Source organism: Chenopodium album, chromosome 5 (assembly GCF_948465745.1).
Source record: "Chenopodium album chromosome 5, dcCheAlbu1.1, whole genome shotgun sequence".
NCBI lineage: Eukaryota > Viridiplantae > Streptophyta > Magnoliopsida > Caryophyllales > Amaranthaceae > Chenopodium > Chenopodium album.
In genome coordinates, this window is record NC_137838.1 from 8,044,881 (window position 1) to 8,064,294 (window position 19,414).

General features: G+C 32.8%; 2 protein-coding genes across 4 annotated transcripts; both read left to right on the top strand.

The window, feature by feature from the left end:
- Nucleotides 1–1,877: 1,877 nt before the first annotated feature.
- On the top strand, nucleotides 1,878–4,506 carry LOC145632522 (epsin-3-like). Its single transcript, XM_081684891.1, has 4 exons — nucleotides 1,878–1,972; nucleotides 2,642–2,764; nucleotides 3,274–3,435; nucleotides 3,975–4,506. The coding sequence occupies exons 1-4, from the start codon at nucleotides 1,878–1,880 to the stop codon at nucleotides 4,504–4,506; spliced, it is 912 nt and encodes a 303-aa protein (XP_081541017.1).
- Nucleotides 4,507–10,153: 5,647 nt separating this feature from the next.
- Nucleotides 10,154–19,235, top strand: LOC145631764 (COP1-interacting protein 7-like). Of its 3 annotated transcripts, XM_081683939.1 has the most exons (14): nucleotides 10,154–10,331; nucleotides 10,680–10,741; nucleotides 11,720–11,899; nucleotides 12,030–12,150; nucleotides 12,266–12,305; nucleotides 12,523–12,575; nucleotides 12,672–12,724; nucleotides 12,807–12,959; nucleotides 13,096–13,313; nucleotides 14,656–16,172; nucleotides 16,575–17,567; nucleotides 17,884–18,253; nucleotides 18,735–18,800; nucleotides 18,889–19,235. In XM_081683939.1, the coding sequence occupies exons 2-14, from the start codon at nucleotides 10,683–10,685 to the stop codon at nucleotides 18,954–18,956; spliced, it is 3,891 nt and encodes a 1,296-aa protein (XP_081540065.1). In that variant the 5' UTR covers nucleotides 10,154–10,331; nucleotides 10,680–10,682; the 3' UTR covers nucleotides 18,957–19,235. The 3 variants fall into 3 exon arrangements, with proteins under 3 accessions (XP_081540065.1, XP_081540063.1, XP_081540064.1); XM_081683937.1 differs by having other exon boundaries at nucleotides 10,154–10,741; XM_081683938.1 differs by having other exon boundaries at nucleotides 10,154–10,741; nucleotides 14,659–16,172.
- The last annotated feature ends 179 nt before the right edge of the window (nucleotides 19,236–19,414 follow it).

Below are 19,414 nucleotides of genomic sequence, written 5' to 3' on the forward strand. Positions count from 1 at the left end.
GTCAACGCCATGAAAGGGTGGTTTTGTGGGTGGGGCTTAGGAGGGAGGTGGTTTCGTGGGTGGGGCTGGGGAGACAGGTGGTTTCGTGGGTAGATTGGGGTAGTCAACGCCGGAAAATAGGGTCAAACCTCATTTTCCGACATAAAGGTATTGATTTGCAAAAAAAAAAAAATTGATTAAGGTGTGTCATTGCAAAAAAAAATATAAAGTGGTTTCTTGCAAAAAACTACTTATAAAAGATGGTTTTTTGCAAAATTTCCTAAAATAAAATAAAAAATTATATATATATATATATAGTTAAAAATTGTTGATAAAGAAAAAAAAAATAGTTAGTATATGTTATCAATAAATTTATGTTGATGAAGTCATGAAGGCCAAATAATAGGATATGACTTCTTTTCAAAAAAAAAAAAAAAAAAAAAAAAGTGATGGTAGTTATTTTTTAATAAAAAAAAGAAGAACACAAAGTCTTATATGTGGCTAGCCACATCGTGTGGCCAGCCACTATAGGGGTTATTTCGCTAGTATAATGGGGGTTACTTGGTCAGTGTTAAAGGGGTTATTTTATCATTGTTATAAAGTTACTCGATCAGTGTTATAAGGGTTACTCGGTCGGTATTAAAGGGGTTACTTAATCAATGTTATAGGGGTTACTTTAAGTGGCCACACGGTGTGACCGGCCGCACATAAGCCGAGCTGAAAGAAGAAATAAGAGGGGTAATTGGGGATAATGAAATTTATCAACCAAAAGGCCATTTCATTTTATATATAGGATGTGCATTTTTTTTTATATTGAATATGCATAATTTTGTTTCAAACTGCTTAAATTTTTAAATTTTCTGCAAAAACAAAAATTATGCACATTTGTTAAAAAAATATGCATAGTCAAGGAAAAAATAATATATACTGGCATCTTATTTTTATATACAAGGAAAATATTTACTAATTTTATATTAGATGTCATATGTAGGTAGGAAACCAAATAGCAAATTAACATTTTCAGCATATTATCAATTTCAACTAGTATTTCACTAATAGTTTCATGATCAGCCATTTGATAACAAACATTATTAAAAGCATTGAAAAACTAGATAATCTAATTCTAAAGGAAATGCATAATTAGATGTAATAACCAAAATCATTTATTTAATTTCTAAAAATGATTTTTTTTTATTATTTTCTTCTTCTTTTTTTTTTTTCTAATTTTTTTTTTATGCCATCCATTGTCAATCAACAAGCATACTTTACTCTTTGCAAATTGCACTAATACTTGTAAGACTTAGGTAGGACAACATTGCATGAGCCTTAGAGTACTAGAGTGCTTGAATGGTATTGTAGATTTGTAGTACATAAGGCTCACATCTTGATCATACGGCGACCATAATATCACCTTAATTGGTGACACAAAAAAAAAAAAAAAAAAAAAAAAAAAAAAAAAAAAAAAAAGTCTGAAACAAAATTCTCATGGGTCATCATCTTCATATCTCTTCACCATATGTCTTGATTAAAAGCCTTATTTACGATAATGCTTTATTTTTTAAGCATGGGAGTTATTTAAAGGCTAGTATGCCATATGTCCTTTAATTTGTAAATAACAAACAATCTTCACCCATCAAATTTCTTAGATAAAGAGAAAAACAATGGACACCCACAAATTCTAGCTAGTTTTTATTCAATGGTTAGGGGTAAATGTATTCTTTAATTTCCAAATCGCATATCATCTTATTTATCTCATATATCATGCATCGTAATATATAACACAATTGAACCTAAATTATTTCAAAAACAATAGTTGAACATTGCCAACAACATATAAATAATACTATAGCTAGAGGGGATTTTTAAGGCTTTCACAAATTTAAATAGAATTTTAGATAATGGGAACATTGTTAATGAGGCAAGCATCAAATTTCTTGCAAGAAAAATATAAAGCTGCAAGATTGGCATTAACTGATATATCTGAAGCTGAATTGTAAGTATAAATTTTTTAATTTTGTTAAATTTTACAAAAAAATGACAGTAATAATAATAACAATAATAGTACTCCGCAATATTAATAACTAACGTTTTAAAATTATGTAGCTTGTTTCAGCTACGCTGAGTTGGCTACACACTCCAATTAACAAGCAAGATCTCCAATCTACTAGGAGAATTTCAAGTTACAATATAAGATTTTTTTCCCATTTATTTTAAAATAATTGACATTAGTCAAACTTGTCGCATATATCAATGTATGAGTTTGACCATACTTATATATTTAATTAGACAGTAATAAAAATTATTAAAACGTTAATAATATGTTATTTATGTATTAAAAAGTTATAGCTAGAGTTATTAGATGGATAGTAAAAAAAAAGGTGTGTCAATTATTATGTAATGGAAAGAGCATAGTTTTTTCAAAAGGAAAATTACAATAGAACAATACCATTGGAGTTTCAAGCTGTGCATTGACACACGTGCAGTCGAACTGATACATTTATTTAGATACGAGGAAGTGATTTGCTTGAATATATTAGTTAACTTAATATGAAGTATATCTTTTTCAATTCTCTTCAAGAAAACTTATACTCCATGTTAATGCAATCACAAATCATATATGATGGTGAATTAATTTTTCATGTTTAAATTTACATTTAAAAAGGTTAGTAGAAGCAGTTACAGATGATAATCCATGGTGTCCTGATACCAAGACCATGGCTCAAATAGCCGAGGCAACCTATGATTTTGATGGCTATTGGAAAATTGTTGATCTCCTTCACAAAAGGTATGATAATAATTACTAGTAACTAAATTGTTTAAAATAGTGACAACTTTTATATTATTCATATACATTTTTTGTTTACCTTTTCATGAGCTTTATAACATGTGACATGTCTTTATCAATATAAATATCAATCGCATTTTAATAAAATGAATAGTTAAGATTTTATGTTTAGATCTACACATATAAAAGTAACTTTAAATTAAATCTTATTTTATCACATAGTATGATATAAAAATTTCATATTATTTTTTTAAAAAAGCTTTAAAAATAAAAACACTTAATTACATAGGTTATACAATAATACACACATTGATTAACTGATTAGGACATACAAGAATTTGAAAATTGGTTGAAACTCATTAACAACTTAAAGGATAGCTAGTACAAAGTATATATATATATATCAAATTTTCTCAACATTTTTATAGAATATTAAAGCGATTTTTTTTTTTTTTTTTTTTGTTAAGAAATATTAAAGCAATTTTAACTTATACAAATTAAATGTGCAGGTTGTGTGATGTTAATTGGAAGAAATGGAGACAATCTTACAACTCATTGATATTGCTGGAATTTTTAATAACACATGGTCCTGAGGATTTTGCAATAGAATTTAGAAGTGATGTTGACGTTATTAAGGAGTTGGGAACATTCCGTTACATAGACAAAAGGGGGTAATTTTCTCATATGTACATCCATCCCTCCTGCCCATATGCTACAAAATATTTTGTCCCTTTTATCGAACAATATTACAATAGATGATTGGATGGTTATAAAAAATAACTTACGTACTCGTACATTATATACATAATACATTTATTTTGTACTAATTACAACACTTTTAGTATTGGACTACTAATGTCTAGCTATAAACCATTATACATATATATATTACTTTTCATTTTTCCGTTTGGATTTCTCTTATTGGAATGGATTGAAAAGTTTTGATTAATTATATATCATTTTCTTGGCTACATAATACCTTGTATATTAAATCATATTCTTATTATTTATCTAGCTCATGCATGTCAATGTAGATATATGCATCTTTTTTGGTCATATAAATATTTTTAATTTTAGAATATTGTCTAATTGATAATGATATGATGATAATACAATATAATTGAACCACATTATATTGTACATTTTAAATACAAGAACAGTACAAAATTGTAAAAGGTCACTAATGTTTTCAATATTGTAATCATTGTAGGGTGAATTGGGGGCATTACATGAGAAACAAAACAGAAAGAATTTTAAAATGTCTTCAAGGAGGATCATCACTTCAAGAAGTTCGATCCAAGGCAATAAAGCTTACAAATGAAATCCAAGGATTTGGAAGTTCATCATCATCTCCTTCATCAACCGCATCCCCAACAAGCTCATGGCGATCATCATTTGAATCTAGTTCTCCTTCAAGTCTTACGTTATGGCATGATGACATTACAAATTACCAAAAATATGGTGAAGTGAACAGACAACCCTTTAATCGACAACAAGACTTGCTAGAAGTTAATTCTCCGAAAGAGAATACCTATCAACATAAAATGCTTACAAATTTCCTTATTGATGATAGAGACATATTGGATTGGAATTCAATCGAAGAAACTTTCACTGAAATTGATTTGAATGATGACTATGAAGATCGAAATAAGAAAAAAGTAGGATTCTTCAAAGGAATTTACGGGAAACATGTTGGTTATAGCCCATTGAAGAAGGGAAGTGAGCGAAAAAAGAACACTTGACTTGATAACTATATATTGTTCACTAAGAAGATATTAGCTAAGAACTTCTTCAAGAGTCAAATAATTGAATTAATGAATGACTTTGCTTGATAATCAATCGATATATTACTAGATCATAGATTCAACCAATTAATCATTTGTTACAATGCTTGAATATGTAATGGTAGTAATTTAGCTATATGAGAAAGTTATGATGAGGGGTGATACATTATGATTTCTACCATTATGATGTCATTTAATAATACATAGTATGTACTTGCATGCGTGGTATGTAATAAAATTTATGTGTTATTAACATGGTTGATATACATATTAAATAATGAATGAAATTCATGAGATAAATGCATCCTTACCTAATACAGAAGCCCAAAATTGTACACTAAGGGGCCTGTTCTCATTTACTGAACTCAGCTGAACTGACTGAATTGAGCTTAATTGAACTGAACTGAACTGAATATTTTATAAGAGAAGGAAATTAGGAGCTGAACTGAACTTATTAGAGCTGAACTGAACTGAAAATAATCGTATGAGAATAGGCCGTAATTCAAGTTGATTATGGGATCACACTGATGGACAATAAACAACTCAATTTGTGCCAATTCAAATTCACTGTCCAAAAAACTCAAACCACATATCAAGTATAAGGCTAAAAGTCTAAAACAAATCAACAACATCTAATTTTTAACGTGATCATTGTAGTTTTTATCAAATTTGTAAAAAGAAAATCTCAAAATTAACAATGAATATAGCAAAAAAAAAAAAAAATTATTAAAAACTTACAACTAAAGACAATGAAAGAGATATGAGACATGGAACCACTGCAAAAATATGGAATAAATTGTAGCTATAAGATTGTTTGTTTGTGTGCAGCGTAAATGCGGGACAATGGACCATTATAAATTCATCATACTTGTTAGTTGTCTTATTTGAAGAGAAATAAAAGATGGACTAAATTTATTATTGGACCATTAATATTATTTATATGTATGATGATGGTGAGTTGTGATGGAAAATTTGGAGTATTACATATGAAAGATGAACCTAAACTAGGTTGATTAGTACTGTCAAAACGGTTTGACAGTTCGGTTTCGGTTCGGTTTGAAATCGGTTCGGTATTTAATCGGGTCGGTTTGGAATCGGTTTAATTGTCTCACGGGTCGGTTTTGGTTCGGTTTAAATAGTTATCGGTTCGATTCGGTTTCGGTTTATTCTTAAGCGGTTTTAATTCGGTTCGGGTTGTAAACAGTCCGGGTAGTAAACGGTTCGGTGCAGACGGGTTGCGGTTTGTTAATGGTGCGGTGTAAACGGTTTTTATCCCGCTTCAAACAGTTTCGGGTTGGAAACGGTTTCGGGTTAGAAACAGTTCGGTTCTTTTTTGGTTCAGTTTATAACTGGTTCGGTTCTTCGATGGTTTAAGTGTTTAACCACTTTAACGTTATTCATATCGGTTCCATTTCAAGTTTACTAAATCACGGTTCGGGTCGGTTTTCGGTTTCAAAAAATAAATTGTTTATCGAGTTGTTTGGATTCGGGCAGTTAAATGGTTTTGGTTTGAAATTTTATAGTACTTGCTAACCTTTTGCGTTCAAAAGTTTTATATAAAGTCGCGAATCATTTCATATTTAGGCATCATATTATAAACAAATTCTCATTGATTTTATAAATACATATTATGTTCTGTTTCAAGTTTAGTCATACTGATCTTACTAGTTATATTCCCGTCAAAAAAAAAAAAAGTTTGTAAACAATTCGATTTAATTATATTCCCGTCAAAAAAAAAAAAAATCCATTTAATTATATAAAAAAGTTTGTAAATGGTTCGATTTAGAAGCGGTTTGGTTCATAAACGGTTCGGTTTATAACCAGTTCGGTTTACAATCAGTATGGTTTTTAAATGGTTCGGTGCAAACAGGTAGCAGTTTGCTAACAGTTCGGTGTAAGCGGTTTTTTTGCCAGTTTAAACGGTTTCGGGTTAGATACGGTTCGGTTCTTTTTCGGTTTGGTTTTCTTTCAGTTCGGTTTATATTTGGTTCGGTTTGTTAACGGGTTCGGTTTTTATTCGGTTTAACATTATTCGGGTCGATTCGGTTTCGGGTTTACTAAAATACGGTTCGGGTCGGTTTTCGGTTTCAAAAAAATCGGTTTTTAATCGGTTCGGTTCTCATTTGGGTCGGTCGATTTCGGGCAGTTAAACGGTTTCGGTTTGAAATTTGACACCACTAAGGTTGATATATGTTTTGGTTTTTCTGCCTTGTTAGATTTCTTTTTAGAGGGGAAAAAGGGCCGTTGGTAGTTGCTTTTACCTAGCCGACAAATAAAATAAGATAATGTAAATAATAGTCTTTTTAAGATTTTATTTATTTATTTTTTTTAAGTACACATTGAGTGCAAGGAATACCATATACAAATATATCCCAAAGCGTTTTCTGTGTGGGTGAATGACAGTCTTACACATAACAACATCATGGTTGATTAACTCCTAATCAACCGAGTAGCCCCTAACTAATCGAGTAATCCTAAACCGACCGCGTAACCCCTGACTAAATAACCCTAGCCACACGGTGTGGCCGGCTATACAAAAAACTTGGTGAATATATACACACGATATAGCTAATTTAAATTCAAGAATATCAACCTCATTTCACATCCTTAGCTTGATTATAGTTATCATGTCTTCATTTTAAAATAAGTGCACGTTTATGTGTAAAGTTTTAAACAAGTGAATTAAAGTGAAAATAATATTCGTAGGATTAGTAAGATGAATAAAAAGAACAATAGAGGTATATTTCTATCCAATATATTGATGCAATTATTTATTCAAAAACGGCTAAATAAGCTAAGGCAATGATGCAATTATTCATAAAACGGAGGGAGTATAACTTGACCAAATTCTTAAATACTTTAGAGTTAATTAATTTATTATTTTTATTAATTTAAATCTCTTTATAGGATTTTTTCCTACCCAAAAAAAAAAAAAAAAAAAACACTCTTTATTAGGTTTAGACTTTAGAGGTTTGCAAATTGTGTTGTGTGGAGCTTTGGACATTTCATTTTTTTTAATTTTATGCCAATAATTATTGTAGGTTTATTTTTTGATGCAAATTTTTAACTTGTAGGTTTATGCTACAAGTACATAATTTCTTTTCCGTGATATAAAATTCCAACAAATCAATTAAATTATTCTACTCCGTACTAATTATTACTCGTACAAGGAATTGAAATACATAATAAAGTACTTGTAATAAACTAATACTGGACTTCTTTCAAAAAAAAAAAAAAAAAAAAAAAAAATAGCACTGTAATATTTTTGCTAACAAATTATAGAAGCTATTTATTTATTTTGTTTAATGAAACATTGCATTTATTTCTACACTGTAATAAACGAGTATGATGATACTAGTGCCAATAATATGAGTCAAGGGTGTAGTTCAGTAGTTGAATATAAAATTAATAACGATTAAGCAATATATAATTTGGTACATATCTTTCGATTGATCTGTCAATTAATTAAACAGTTTAATACGAATTGAGCATGAAGTTGCATTATAAAGATCATGATCTTAATATCTCAATTAACAGAGGTACCATATTATGTTCTAGTGGTCCCATTATATATTCAACAATAATAATGTCACTAATTATATTATATACTACTTGCATATTGTTTTAATTTGTACCTTTAAATTTTGATTTGTATATATGTGAATATGTGATCTTAGAAGATGGCTGATCAGACAATGTAGATCTTTTTCTAATATTTCTTCAATTATTAATTATGGAGTACTATATAATTTATTTATCAATATTAATTTTCGAAGCCATGGAAGTAAACATGTAAGTAGTTCATGGGACTTATCTGTGGTCAAACATTTTTAGATTTCAATTTCTTACTTCGTACCTCGATTCGAGTTTTAAAATTAAAAAAAAAAAAAAAATTATGAACAATATTCTTATTATACTAATATGCATTTAATAAAAATAGGCTGCCAACTTAAGATATAAAAAGATTTTTAAATTTGAGGTTAAGGTTATAGAGTAGTGGCAATTGCTATGTACTCATATCTTTTTAAGGTCTAAGGATCAAATCTCATGAAACTCATTTAAGAGATTCCTTTATTTCCCCCCAAATGAGACCCTTTTTTCTTACCAAAGAAATAAAATGTGTTCTTATTTTTCCTTTTTTTTTTAAAAAAAGTGTTTTTTATTTTATAAAGAATGTAAAATGATCTTTAATTCTGATGTATCAAAATGAATTAATAGAACCATGGAATACATTTTTTTTTTCTTACCAAAGAAATAAAATGTGTTCTTATTTTTCCTTTTCTTATTTTTTTTTTAAATGTGTTTTTTATTTTATAAAGAATGTAAAAAATAAAATGATCTTTAATTCTGATGTATGAAAATGAATTAGTAGAACCATGGAATACATTTTTTTTTTTTTTGAAGAGGTAAGAAAAATTAAACATTAGGAAGCCTTCTTCACAAGGAAAATTACTAATGTAAATAATAAAAAAAAATATAGCCGTGGAATTCATATACGTAGTATAATAAAATGTTTATTATACAAGTACTTGATATTAATGATGTCGAGGTAATGGAATAGTGACATCGCTTTCCATTTCATTAGGTCTAAAGATCAAACTTTATGAAATTACTTGAGAGATTATATAGCAAAAAATAATTTTTTTAAAATTTTTTTTGAAAGATTTTCCTTATAAAAAAAAGATACATAAAAGTTCGTACTGAAGCTTTTATAAATACTATGTGATTTTACCGCCTTTAATAGCATGCACTCCGTGTTTATTGTAAGGGTTTTTTTTTTTTTTGGAAATGTACTTATATGTTTTATTTTTTTGTGAAGAAGGACCTTTATATGTTCAGAAGTCATTATAAGTCACTTTTGTTGTGAGGAGGGACCTTGACGTCGAAATATGACCGTTGACTTTACTTTATTGGTCTTGTTTTAAAAAGATCCTTTCGTTTTTTTCCCCATGTTTTCGTTTTTTCGTTTTTTCACTTTCTCTCTCTTTCTATCCCCAAATTTTCTCTCAAAATTTGTTCTCTTTACTTAAAGTCATGGGAAAAAAAGAAGGAAAATGCATTTATTAAACATTACGTGCATTTCACATGATGGTCAACGTCAAAAAGTGAAGTCAGCGGCCATCTTCAGATGTCAAGGTCCCTCTTCACAATAAAAGTGAGTTATGAGGACCCTTTTCACCACTTTAAACATATAATGTCATTCATCACAAAACAGTGAATATATTAATATCTTTTGGACAAAATTTCATTATTGTAAATTCAATCAGTTCAGTTAAGCTCAATTCAGTAAATATGAATAGATCCCAAGTAGATGTCCAAAAAATGAAAAAAAATTTAAGCTCGAGCTCTTCAAGCCTATTCTGATTGAATGAATTGAGTTATATTGAACTGAACTTATTGGAGATGAGCTGATCTAAACTGAATTGAATATTTTATAAAAGAGGGAATTAAAAACTGAACTGAATTAAAATAAACTGAACTGAATTAATTAGAGCTGAGTTGAATTGAACTGAAAATAAGCCGAAGAAAACAAACTCTTCATGTCTCGTCTCATTAACACTCATACGAGCTACGACTACCGAGTTACCAACACATCTTCCTAGTTTCCTACCGAGGAGAAACAAAGAAGGCGAAAGAAAAGAGAGGAAAAACACAACATCATATTGCTCCTTGAAATTGGAATCTTTGGATCTTCCTTGTTTAATTTTCTCTTTCCTCTCATTAATTTAATTTCTTTGTTGCCGTTATACCTTTTACTCTACTAACTCCTACTCTCCCATTTGGTGGGTCTCACTCATTTTCTCTCTCCATTGAAGTAGTAGCAAACTCTACTTTTCTCTGCTAAAACCCCCTTTTAATGCTTCTTTTACCCATTAATTTCCTCCATACTTTTCCTTAGGAAAAAAAAAGGAATCTTTTTGAGCTGTCAAAAAAGTAAATTTTTATTAGTCTAAGGATTTCCCAGAAATTAGATCTTTTTTAATTTTTCCCGGAAAAAATTATGCTAATTTGAGCATGATTACAGTAGAGTTTTGAGAATTTTAATTGGGTTTTTTTTTAAAAAAATTATTATTTTATTTTCTCTTTTCAGATTTTGGGTTAGTTTAATTGATTAATTGTTCTTCATGAAGCTAATGAAGTCCAGTACTCGCCTTGATTCTATTGTCTTCCAGCTCACACCCACTAGAACCAGGTGAATTTTTTCACTTGCAATTTCTTCCTAATTATCTTGTTTTTAATTTAATTTTTTTTGGGTGTTTTTGCATTGCTTTACTTGAATATAGGGAAACTTGCTTATTTTATATTTGTCCCAGTTTTTTCGTGGGTTAATTTTTAAAATTTTGATTCTTTAATTTTTGTTGAATTATTGGTTGAAATGGGTAATTTCTATTTGTATTAAAATATTTACATGACGTTTGTTATAATTCTGAAGTATGAATTGGGTCAACAAAATTATTGTGAAAATTTATGTTGCCTTTATTTTGTTTTGGAAATAATAATCATGTTGCCTAAATTGGCACTAAATATTAAAATAAAATTTTCAGTATATTATTGTGAAAGTATTTAGTATATTTATTGTATACCAAATACGTTAGATTAAACTTGTGCTACCAAATTCTCCAGTCTTGAATTTTGATAACTTAGAAATATTACCTACCGGTATTTGAAATGTCTTGTTGATTTATGTTAATTTGGGTATTTTGCAAATTTGCAAAGAGGTGAATGTGGATAGGTCTCTATGAAATTGTAAATATTGATTGTATGCTTGTGGATGACATTAAGATATGTATTAGAGTTGCAGTTAAAACCGAGTAGTTGTTTTGGCAGTCCAAATTTTGTTACACATTGTCTCAATCTTTCATGGTAGGATTAGAAATGGCTTCATTGCTGCAATAATAGGACCTCACACGCTCACACGGTTGCTTACTCTTAGTTGGGTGTTTTTGGAAATTCAATCATAACTTCATAAGCCATCCCTATATGTATAAAAAAATAAATAAATTTGGACATCCCAAATTAGTCAATGCGATTAAAATTTTCTAATGAAGAGAGTTAGTTAAATCTAGTTTTGCTCTTGGGTTAATACCAAATGCGATGTTCTGGCCGATAAGTATTCAATCTGGCAACTGATATTCTGAGGAAGTCAATCTTATTGCTGCTCTTTCATCAGGTGTGACCTAGTAATAAATGCTAACGGGAAAAGTGAGAAGATTGCATCTGGTTTGCTGAAACCTTTCTTGGCTCATTTGAAGGCAGCTGAGGAGCAGATAGGGAAGGGAGGATATTCTATTGTCCTTGAACCAAAGAATGGAAGTGATGCAGCATGGTTTACGAAGGGAACAGTGGAAAGGTTTTGTTGATTCTAAAACTGTCTACTGTTGATTCCATGTCACTTTTATTTATTATTTTGCCTGGCAGTTAATATTATTTCATTATCCATTTTCTTTTCCAAGTATATGATTTTATATCCTTGTATATAGGTTTGTTCGTTTTGTGAGTAGTCCAGAGATCCTTGAGCGAGTCTACACTATAGAATCAGAAATCTTACAGATTGATAAAGCAATTTCCCTTCAGAACAGCAATGATAATGGGTTGCACAATGTAAGTACACACATGTCAAATGTACAATCTATAAAGATAACCTTGTGTGACAGCTGCTAACTTAGCTTAGATAAATTTTGTGATTGCATTTTATTAATTATCTTGTGTTTGTCAGGTTGAAGGCCTTCCAGCAAAATCTGAGGAAAGGCTTGAAGGTACCTCAAAAAAATTGATAAAAATTATCTTCTTTTTTGTTCTACTACAAACTATCATCTGCTTCAAATATAAAATTTGCATTTGGTTTTTTTACTGTTTCCTTTCTGATGGCTATATACAGAGTAATTATAACAGAGCATTTAATTGCAAATTAAGGACTATTTCAAGTGCTTTAAGATCTACTGTGATTTTATAACGACTTTTGACATTGAACAGGCACCAAACCTGCGCCGGGCTGTAATGAAGAGAATGCAATTGTGCTTTACCAGGTAACTTTGGCGTGTGTGTTTTTTTTATAAACAAAGTAGAATTTAAACTGGCCACTGAGTTAAAAAAAGAAAATGGTTGATCTTTTTGTATTGCAGCCCCCCAGCAATCAATCAGAGGAAAATGCATCTAGTGTACAGGAGAATTCAAAGTAAGCACTTCTGTGGTTTTACTGAGCTTAAATAAGTGTAAAAATTAGCTTTGTAGATCTAATAGTTGAAATGCTTTATCAGAGTTCAACTTGTACAAGTTCTTGAGACACGTAAATCTGTGCTACAAAAAGAACAAGGCATGGCTTTTGCACGTGCTGTTGCTGCTGGCTTTGAGATTGATAACATAGCTGCACTGCTTGCTTTTGCTGAATGTTTTGGGGCATCACGAATGATGTAAGCTTCTAACCAAACAGTGTGGTGTAAAACTGTAAACTGTGTAGTGATTAAGCATGTATCATTTTTTCATGTGCTTTGGCAACTTTTGCGTTTAGGGATACTGTTTTACTAATGAGTGATTTTCATGCCACAGGGATGCATGCAAAAAGTTTTTGGACTTATGGAAGGCAAAGCATGAAAGTGGTCAGTGGGTTGAAGTTGAAGCAGCTGATGCAATGTCATGCCGGCCAGACATGCCTTCTACAAATGCAGCAGGTATTGTGTTTCTGAGCCCAAGCGAACAGAAGGAATTCAAGGAATCAAGCCCGCAGGGTGAGGAAAAGAAGGGAGTATCATGTGTGGCTAATACAGGTGGGTTATTAAATCTTCCTTGTGATTTTTGTAACATTTATCATTCAATAGTAGGCTATCAGCAAACTTAGACTGCACATAGTTCATTGTGGTTTTATTAATTTATTGGTTCAAGGTTTTAACCTTATTTGGTTTGATCAGATGAACTTTTAGGATCCTAGTCCTGTCTAGATTCTATAACTTGGTAAACTTTGTCTATACTATAATTGGGCTGTTCTTAGATAATCTCATACAGAAATAGTGTGGACTGACACTTTGAGTTGCTTGAAAAATAAACTGTTCAAGTATTTAGACTGCACATAGTTCATTGTGGTTTTATTAATTTATTGGTTCAAGGTTTTAACCTTATTTGGTTTGATCACATGAACTTTTAGGATCTTATTCCTGCCTAGATTCTATAACTTGGTAAACTTTGTCTATAATTGGGCTGTTCTTAGATAAATCTCATATAGAAATAGTGTGGACTGACACTTTGAGTTGCTTGAAAAACAAACTGTTCAAGTATACCAATTCATTTTTGGGATGACTTGCTTGAAGTTAATCGGGGGCCTTGGTAGCCCGCTTGTTCTCGTCTGTCAAATTTCCTAGCCACTTTCAATCAAGTTTCAGACATAAGCTCTGTTTTTTTAAAAAATAATCTGGTTTATTATTCAAACATCTAAAATCAATTAGGGGGTGTTTGGCTCATTATATTGGAATGGATTAGTATGGAATCTCATACTAGAGAGGATGGATTCTAAAACCCATACTAGTCTAAAGTTGTTTGGTTTTATTGTTGGAATGATTTATATACTTCATTAATAGAATGGATTTTATGGGTATGGGTATGGGGTATGGGGATTATAGACAAAGTGTCTATAGGATTTTATGGGTATGGGGTAGAGTTAGAACCCCTTGGGTATGAGATTCCATAATTAAAAAGCTCAACCAAACAAAAAAAATAGATGGAATGGATTCCAACCCCATTTCAACCCATTCCAAATGATCCAATCAAAAAACCCCTTAGATGGGCCTTCATATAATTATATGTTTGATTTTATATGTTGTGAATATCCTACCCTTTTTGGGCTGAAATCGTGCCGGCTGCTGAATGAATGTAAGAATAGCTTGTATGTCTTCTGAAGTATGCGCACTATTCATTGCCATATTCCATGTTGGTAAATGGTAGTGTTACACTCTATTTATTTTTTTGGAGCAGAAACTTGTGTTGGTGTGATAGGTGTCTGGATGTTTCTTACTGCTAGTTTCTTCTTCAAAGTAGTTTCATCATGTTCCTTGGTAGCCTAGATGTTTCTCTTTCCATGATTTCTTAAAATATGCCCGCTTATACCTAATATTTTAGCAGATCAAGTACATTTGAACCCACATGAGTACAGCCCTGGCCAGTTCCCACATCCTATGTACCCACCCTGGCAAATGCATCCTCAAGCAAATGGCATGCCAGTTTTTCAACCATATCCCATGCAGGGTATGCCTTACTATCAGAACTTTATGGGGCAGAGCCCTTATTTCCAGCCACCTTATTCGCCACATGATGATTCAAGATTACATTCTGATCGGAAAACAAGACAGAGAAGGCATTCAATGGATGGCCGAGACATGAGTGCTGAATTTGAAACTCAGGAGATAGATGCTTCCGGAAAAATGCATGATGATGTTACAGATGATGAAGATTTAACGAGTACAAAACCCAAGAATAAAGGTAGCAAGACTTCCAGAAAGAAAACTGTTGTAATCCGGAACCTTAACTATATTACTTCTACGAAGCAAGGCTCTTCAGATAGTAGTGATCCACAATCTTGTTCAGATTCTGGAACTGATGATGAGGGGCAAATGAAGGTTGATGAAACCAAAAAATTGAAAAAGAAAGGAGTCTATTTGAAGTCGGATGATCCACGAAAAGAAAGAGTATCTGGACAGGCAGGAGATGATGGACACTGGCAAGCTTTCCAGAACTTCTTACTAACGGATGCTGATGAAAATAATAATTCTGCAAGGAGTAGCATGTTCGCAATGGAAGGTAATGTTCAAGGAAGAAAGCAACAATCTTCTATCAAGGATGACTCGTCTGCTCTTGGAATGCATAACATCGGTAAAAATCATGATGTAGATATGGGTGAAAGTGTTGACATTGCTGGAGATGCAACCTGCTTGCGGAAACCTATGGATGATCAAATGCTGAGCTATGGTCAAGATCCAAACTTAAGGCATAATAGCAAAAGAGATCTACAATTTATGGAATCAGGGGGCCGGAGTGGTGGTCATGGGAGATCTATGGATACGAACCTGGAATATGTGCTCAATAAACAAGAAAAGCTGACAGCTATGTGGGACCCTTCCCTAGATCCTGTCATCAGAAATGGGTTTCAAGGTCCATCTCATACCAATAATAAGGGCTCATCACATGGCATGCCGGATGAGTCTTTCATGGTCTTGCAAAGAGCAGGCTCGCTAGATCAAGTTACAGGTGATGGAAGGACAGCTATGGATATGGATTGTGAGCTCCCTTCGGTGCTTCACAAGACAGATGACCACACTTACGAGCCAAATGTTTTAAATTTAATGCCTAATCGTGCGACGGAGGATCAGCCTAATGGTTATGACCCAGCTATGTACTGTGAGATGCAGGCTCAAATTAAAGATGCTGCCAAACTGAGTGGTAAGAAGGAAGTTGCTATGGATGCCAAAGGAGGGTCAAGGAAGGCAGTCAAAGATCAAAAGTTAAAGGCTGAGAGAAGAACCTCAGTGGGTACAAGAAGAGAAAAACTTACTAAGTTGAGCCCTGCTGAAGATGCACGAGCACGCGCAGAAAAACTACGAGCTTATAAGGCTGATCTGCAAAAGCTAAAGAAGGAAAAGGTACAGTTTTTCTCCTTGCAGGCCTGAGCTGTCTATTGATCAAACGATTGCCCTTGATTTGTACTGTTTCATGTCAGTGTCTAGGATCCTCATTGCAATACCCCTCTGTCTCTGTCTCTGTGTGTGTGTGTGTGTGTGTGTGTGTGTTTTCCCTAGATTTGTGGTGAAATCCTTTATTTTAGACAATATAACAGAATAGCTTTCTATGTTTATTTTTAAAGAACTAAAAATATTGCATTCTCTGGATTTTCTAGGGCATTTTCTTTACGTTGTGCCAAAGTCCTTTAGCTTGTTGATAATTCTGTAATGTTTCATTAATACTTTATTTTGTGATAAAGGAAACCAGTAAAAGGACTAAAAGCTGCCTTTAAAAGAACCTTTTTGCTCTTAATCTATTTTCAGGAAGAAGAACAAATGAAAAGATTAGAAGCATTAAAGTTAGAGAGGCAAAAGAGAATTGCTGCTAAAAGTGGCGCCAATACTGCTCAGTCAACGTTGCCATCACAACAGGTGAAAAAACACATGCCCAAGCTTTCTCCTGTCTCTCAGAAAGGCTCAAAATTTAGTGACACGGAGCCTGGGTCAAGCTCACCATTACAGAGATCCACATTAAGATTTATATCCAAGGTTTCTCCTGATACCAGTAAATCTTCCAAGTCAGGGAGATTAAATAATGTAAGTAGTACCAGTACAAATAGGCTAACTAGGTCAGCTTCATCACTGAGGTCAAGAAAGGCAGAGAGTACTGGTGCTACACCAGATTCAAAGGCAGCAGTATCCAGGATCAGAAGATTATCTGAGCCAAAAGTCACAGTCCATCGCATATCCTCAGGAAAGGCTGGAAGTGCTGAAGTAGTTGCTAGATATAAAACACCTGAAAAAAAGATGCCTGCCACTTCCATTGAAGACAAAGAAAAGTCTTCCGCTCGTCCAGAATTGAAGGTTAGAGCATCCAAAGCATCCACAGTAACTGCCCAAAGAAAACCTACTAAAGAGATGTCCCAGAAGTCAAATGACAAAACACATTCTAGTGGTCTTGCAAGTGCTAAAGAGATGTCCCAGAAGTCAAATGACAAGACACATTCTAGTGGTCTTGCAAGTGCTAAGGTGAATAGAGACAGTGCCAAAATTCCACTCCATAGGGATGATGACAATACAGTAGTTGAAAAGACAGTTGTAATGCTTGAATGTGAGAAACCTTCTGCACCCATCTCCCACGCACCTGAAGACGGTATGAGCGGCCAAACAATGCAATCTCATGCCTACAATCAAGTTGGTAAAGCAGAGGAAGATGCAGCTGTCCCTTTACCAGCTTCACCTATTAATGTGAAAGAAGTTGACCGAGAAACATCAAATTGTTCTGTTAAGGAGCAATCTCATACCTTCTTGGATGAGGTAATTTAAAAGAAAATCCCTTTTAAGATGTTGATCTGTACATGCTGAGTAAATATTGGATTGTCATTTGTTGTTGCGTTGAATTTTTTTCTCTTTCTTATTTAATATAATGTTTTCGCTTACATGCCTACATCAATGTTCTTTGATTTCCTTACACCTTTACAAGAGATGATATGACATTCTTAAGATTCTTTTATATTAATTCTTCTCCCTCCCCCCCCCCCCCCCCCCCCCCCCTCCTCCTCTCTCTTTTTAAAGTGAGTGTTAATCCTTAGTTAGCTGCCTCGTTTGTATATCTAACATTCTCTGCTGACAGACAGAAAAAGTGTCACAAGATTTGTCCCAAGTTAACACTCGCAAAAAACCATACCAGCCACCCTATGCCCGGGTCTCCTCCCTGGAGGATCCCTGCATGTCTGAGTCGATATATGGGAAGGCACCACCAACAAGCATAGAAATGGAAGGGAAAGCCATGCAGACAACGAAAGTACATGTATCTGATGCTCATAAGCCAGGTCTTGTTATATCAGAAGCTGATTCAGGGAAATCGTCAAAAGGTTTTAAAAGGCTGTTGATGTTTGGAAAGAAGAACTCGACCACAAGTGAACGTAATATCGAGTCAGATAAAGTAACTCTTGATGGCTCTGCAGCTGATGATAGTGCATTGAATGGTTCTTCTAGTGAAGGTATATTCAAGTCTTACCTTGATGGAATGCAGTGGTCTTGATGATAATTGTATTTACTTTTGCGGTCATATCTTTGCCACTGAAATGATTAATAGGCAAAACTCTAGGTATTATAGCTACAAGCCTACAACATCAATTGTGAATATTGGAAAGTAGCTGGTGATTTTGTTTTTTTTTTTTTTTTTTTTTTTTTTGTGTGTGAAATATTTTGGTTATGAAATATTCATTTGGTGTAGTATACTTTCAAGGATTGACTTAAGGGCATAAGGCCATAATTAACCAAAAATAACAGAAGCAGCACGCGTCACTACATCAGTATATGTAGTCTAGCCCTATGTCAAACATGCATTTATATAATTCGTCTTCTGCTGCTTGATTTTTACTTCCTGACCTCTATACTTCTACTTATTATTATTCAGGGTGTCCACAGTGTGAACATATCCCCTGTTCCCACTAACCTTTATTCTCTTATTGTGAGCAGCTTTTACCGTGAAGAATCTTCTGATTCAAGAGGAGAGCTCAAGTGCTGGTAATACTCCAAAGAAGTGTAAGCACTTGTCTTTCATCGAGTTTTATCCTTCATTATTACTTAGATTATATGTTCTTGAAGTTAAACTCTGGTTTCTCAATTGCAGCTTCTCGGCCCTTCTCGTTGCTGTCTCATTTCCGAAGTAAGAATAGCGAAAAGAAGTTGGCCACATGAAAAGGATGTTGATCAATTCTTGGGATGAAAGTCATGATTTTGTTCACTTAATGATTCTTCACCGTGAGAAATCACAGGCCTTTGTCGGAAATGTTAATGCCCGAGCTTGTAAAGTTCACAATCTGTTGCATGTATTGCTTTGCGCCTTTGCCCAATGTATTGCGACATGTAGGTATCTTGTTGTAAAGCCTTGATAACTATACATCTTGAATATGAATGTACAAACCAAACCTAGTTGATCATGGTAATTTCAGAGGAAAGTATATTATTATTTGCCTAATTATATTGAACCAGTGAAAGAAGCCCTGATTCTGAAGGGTACAGCTTAGATCTTTTCTTTCGTGGCACAGTACTTAGGACTTGTTCTCTTCACCTGCTTTGCACTCAATTGGTTTTACTTTTTTAAACTGTTCTTAATCAAAATAGTTCATGATTGTTATGGCAAATTGAAATCTTGG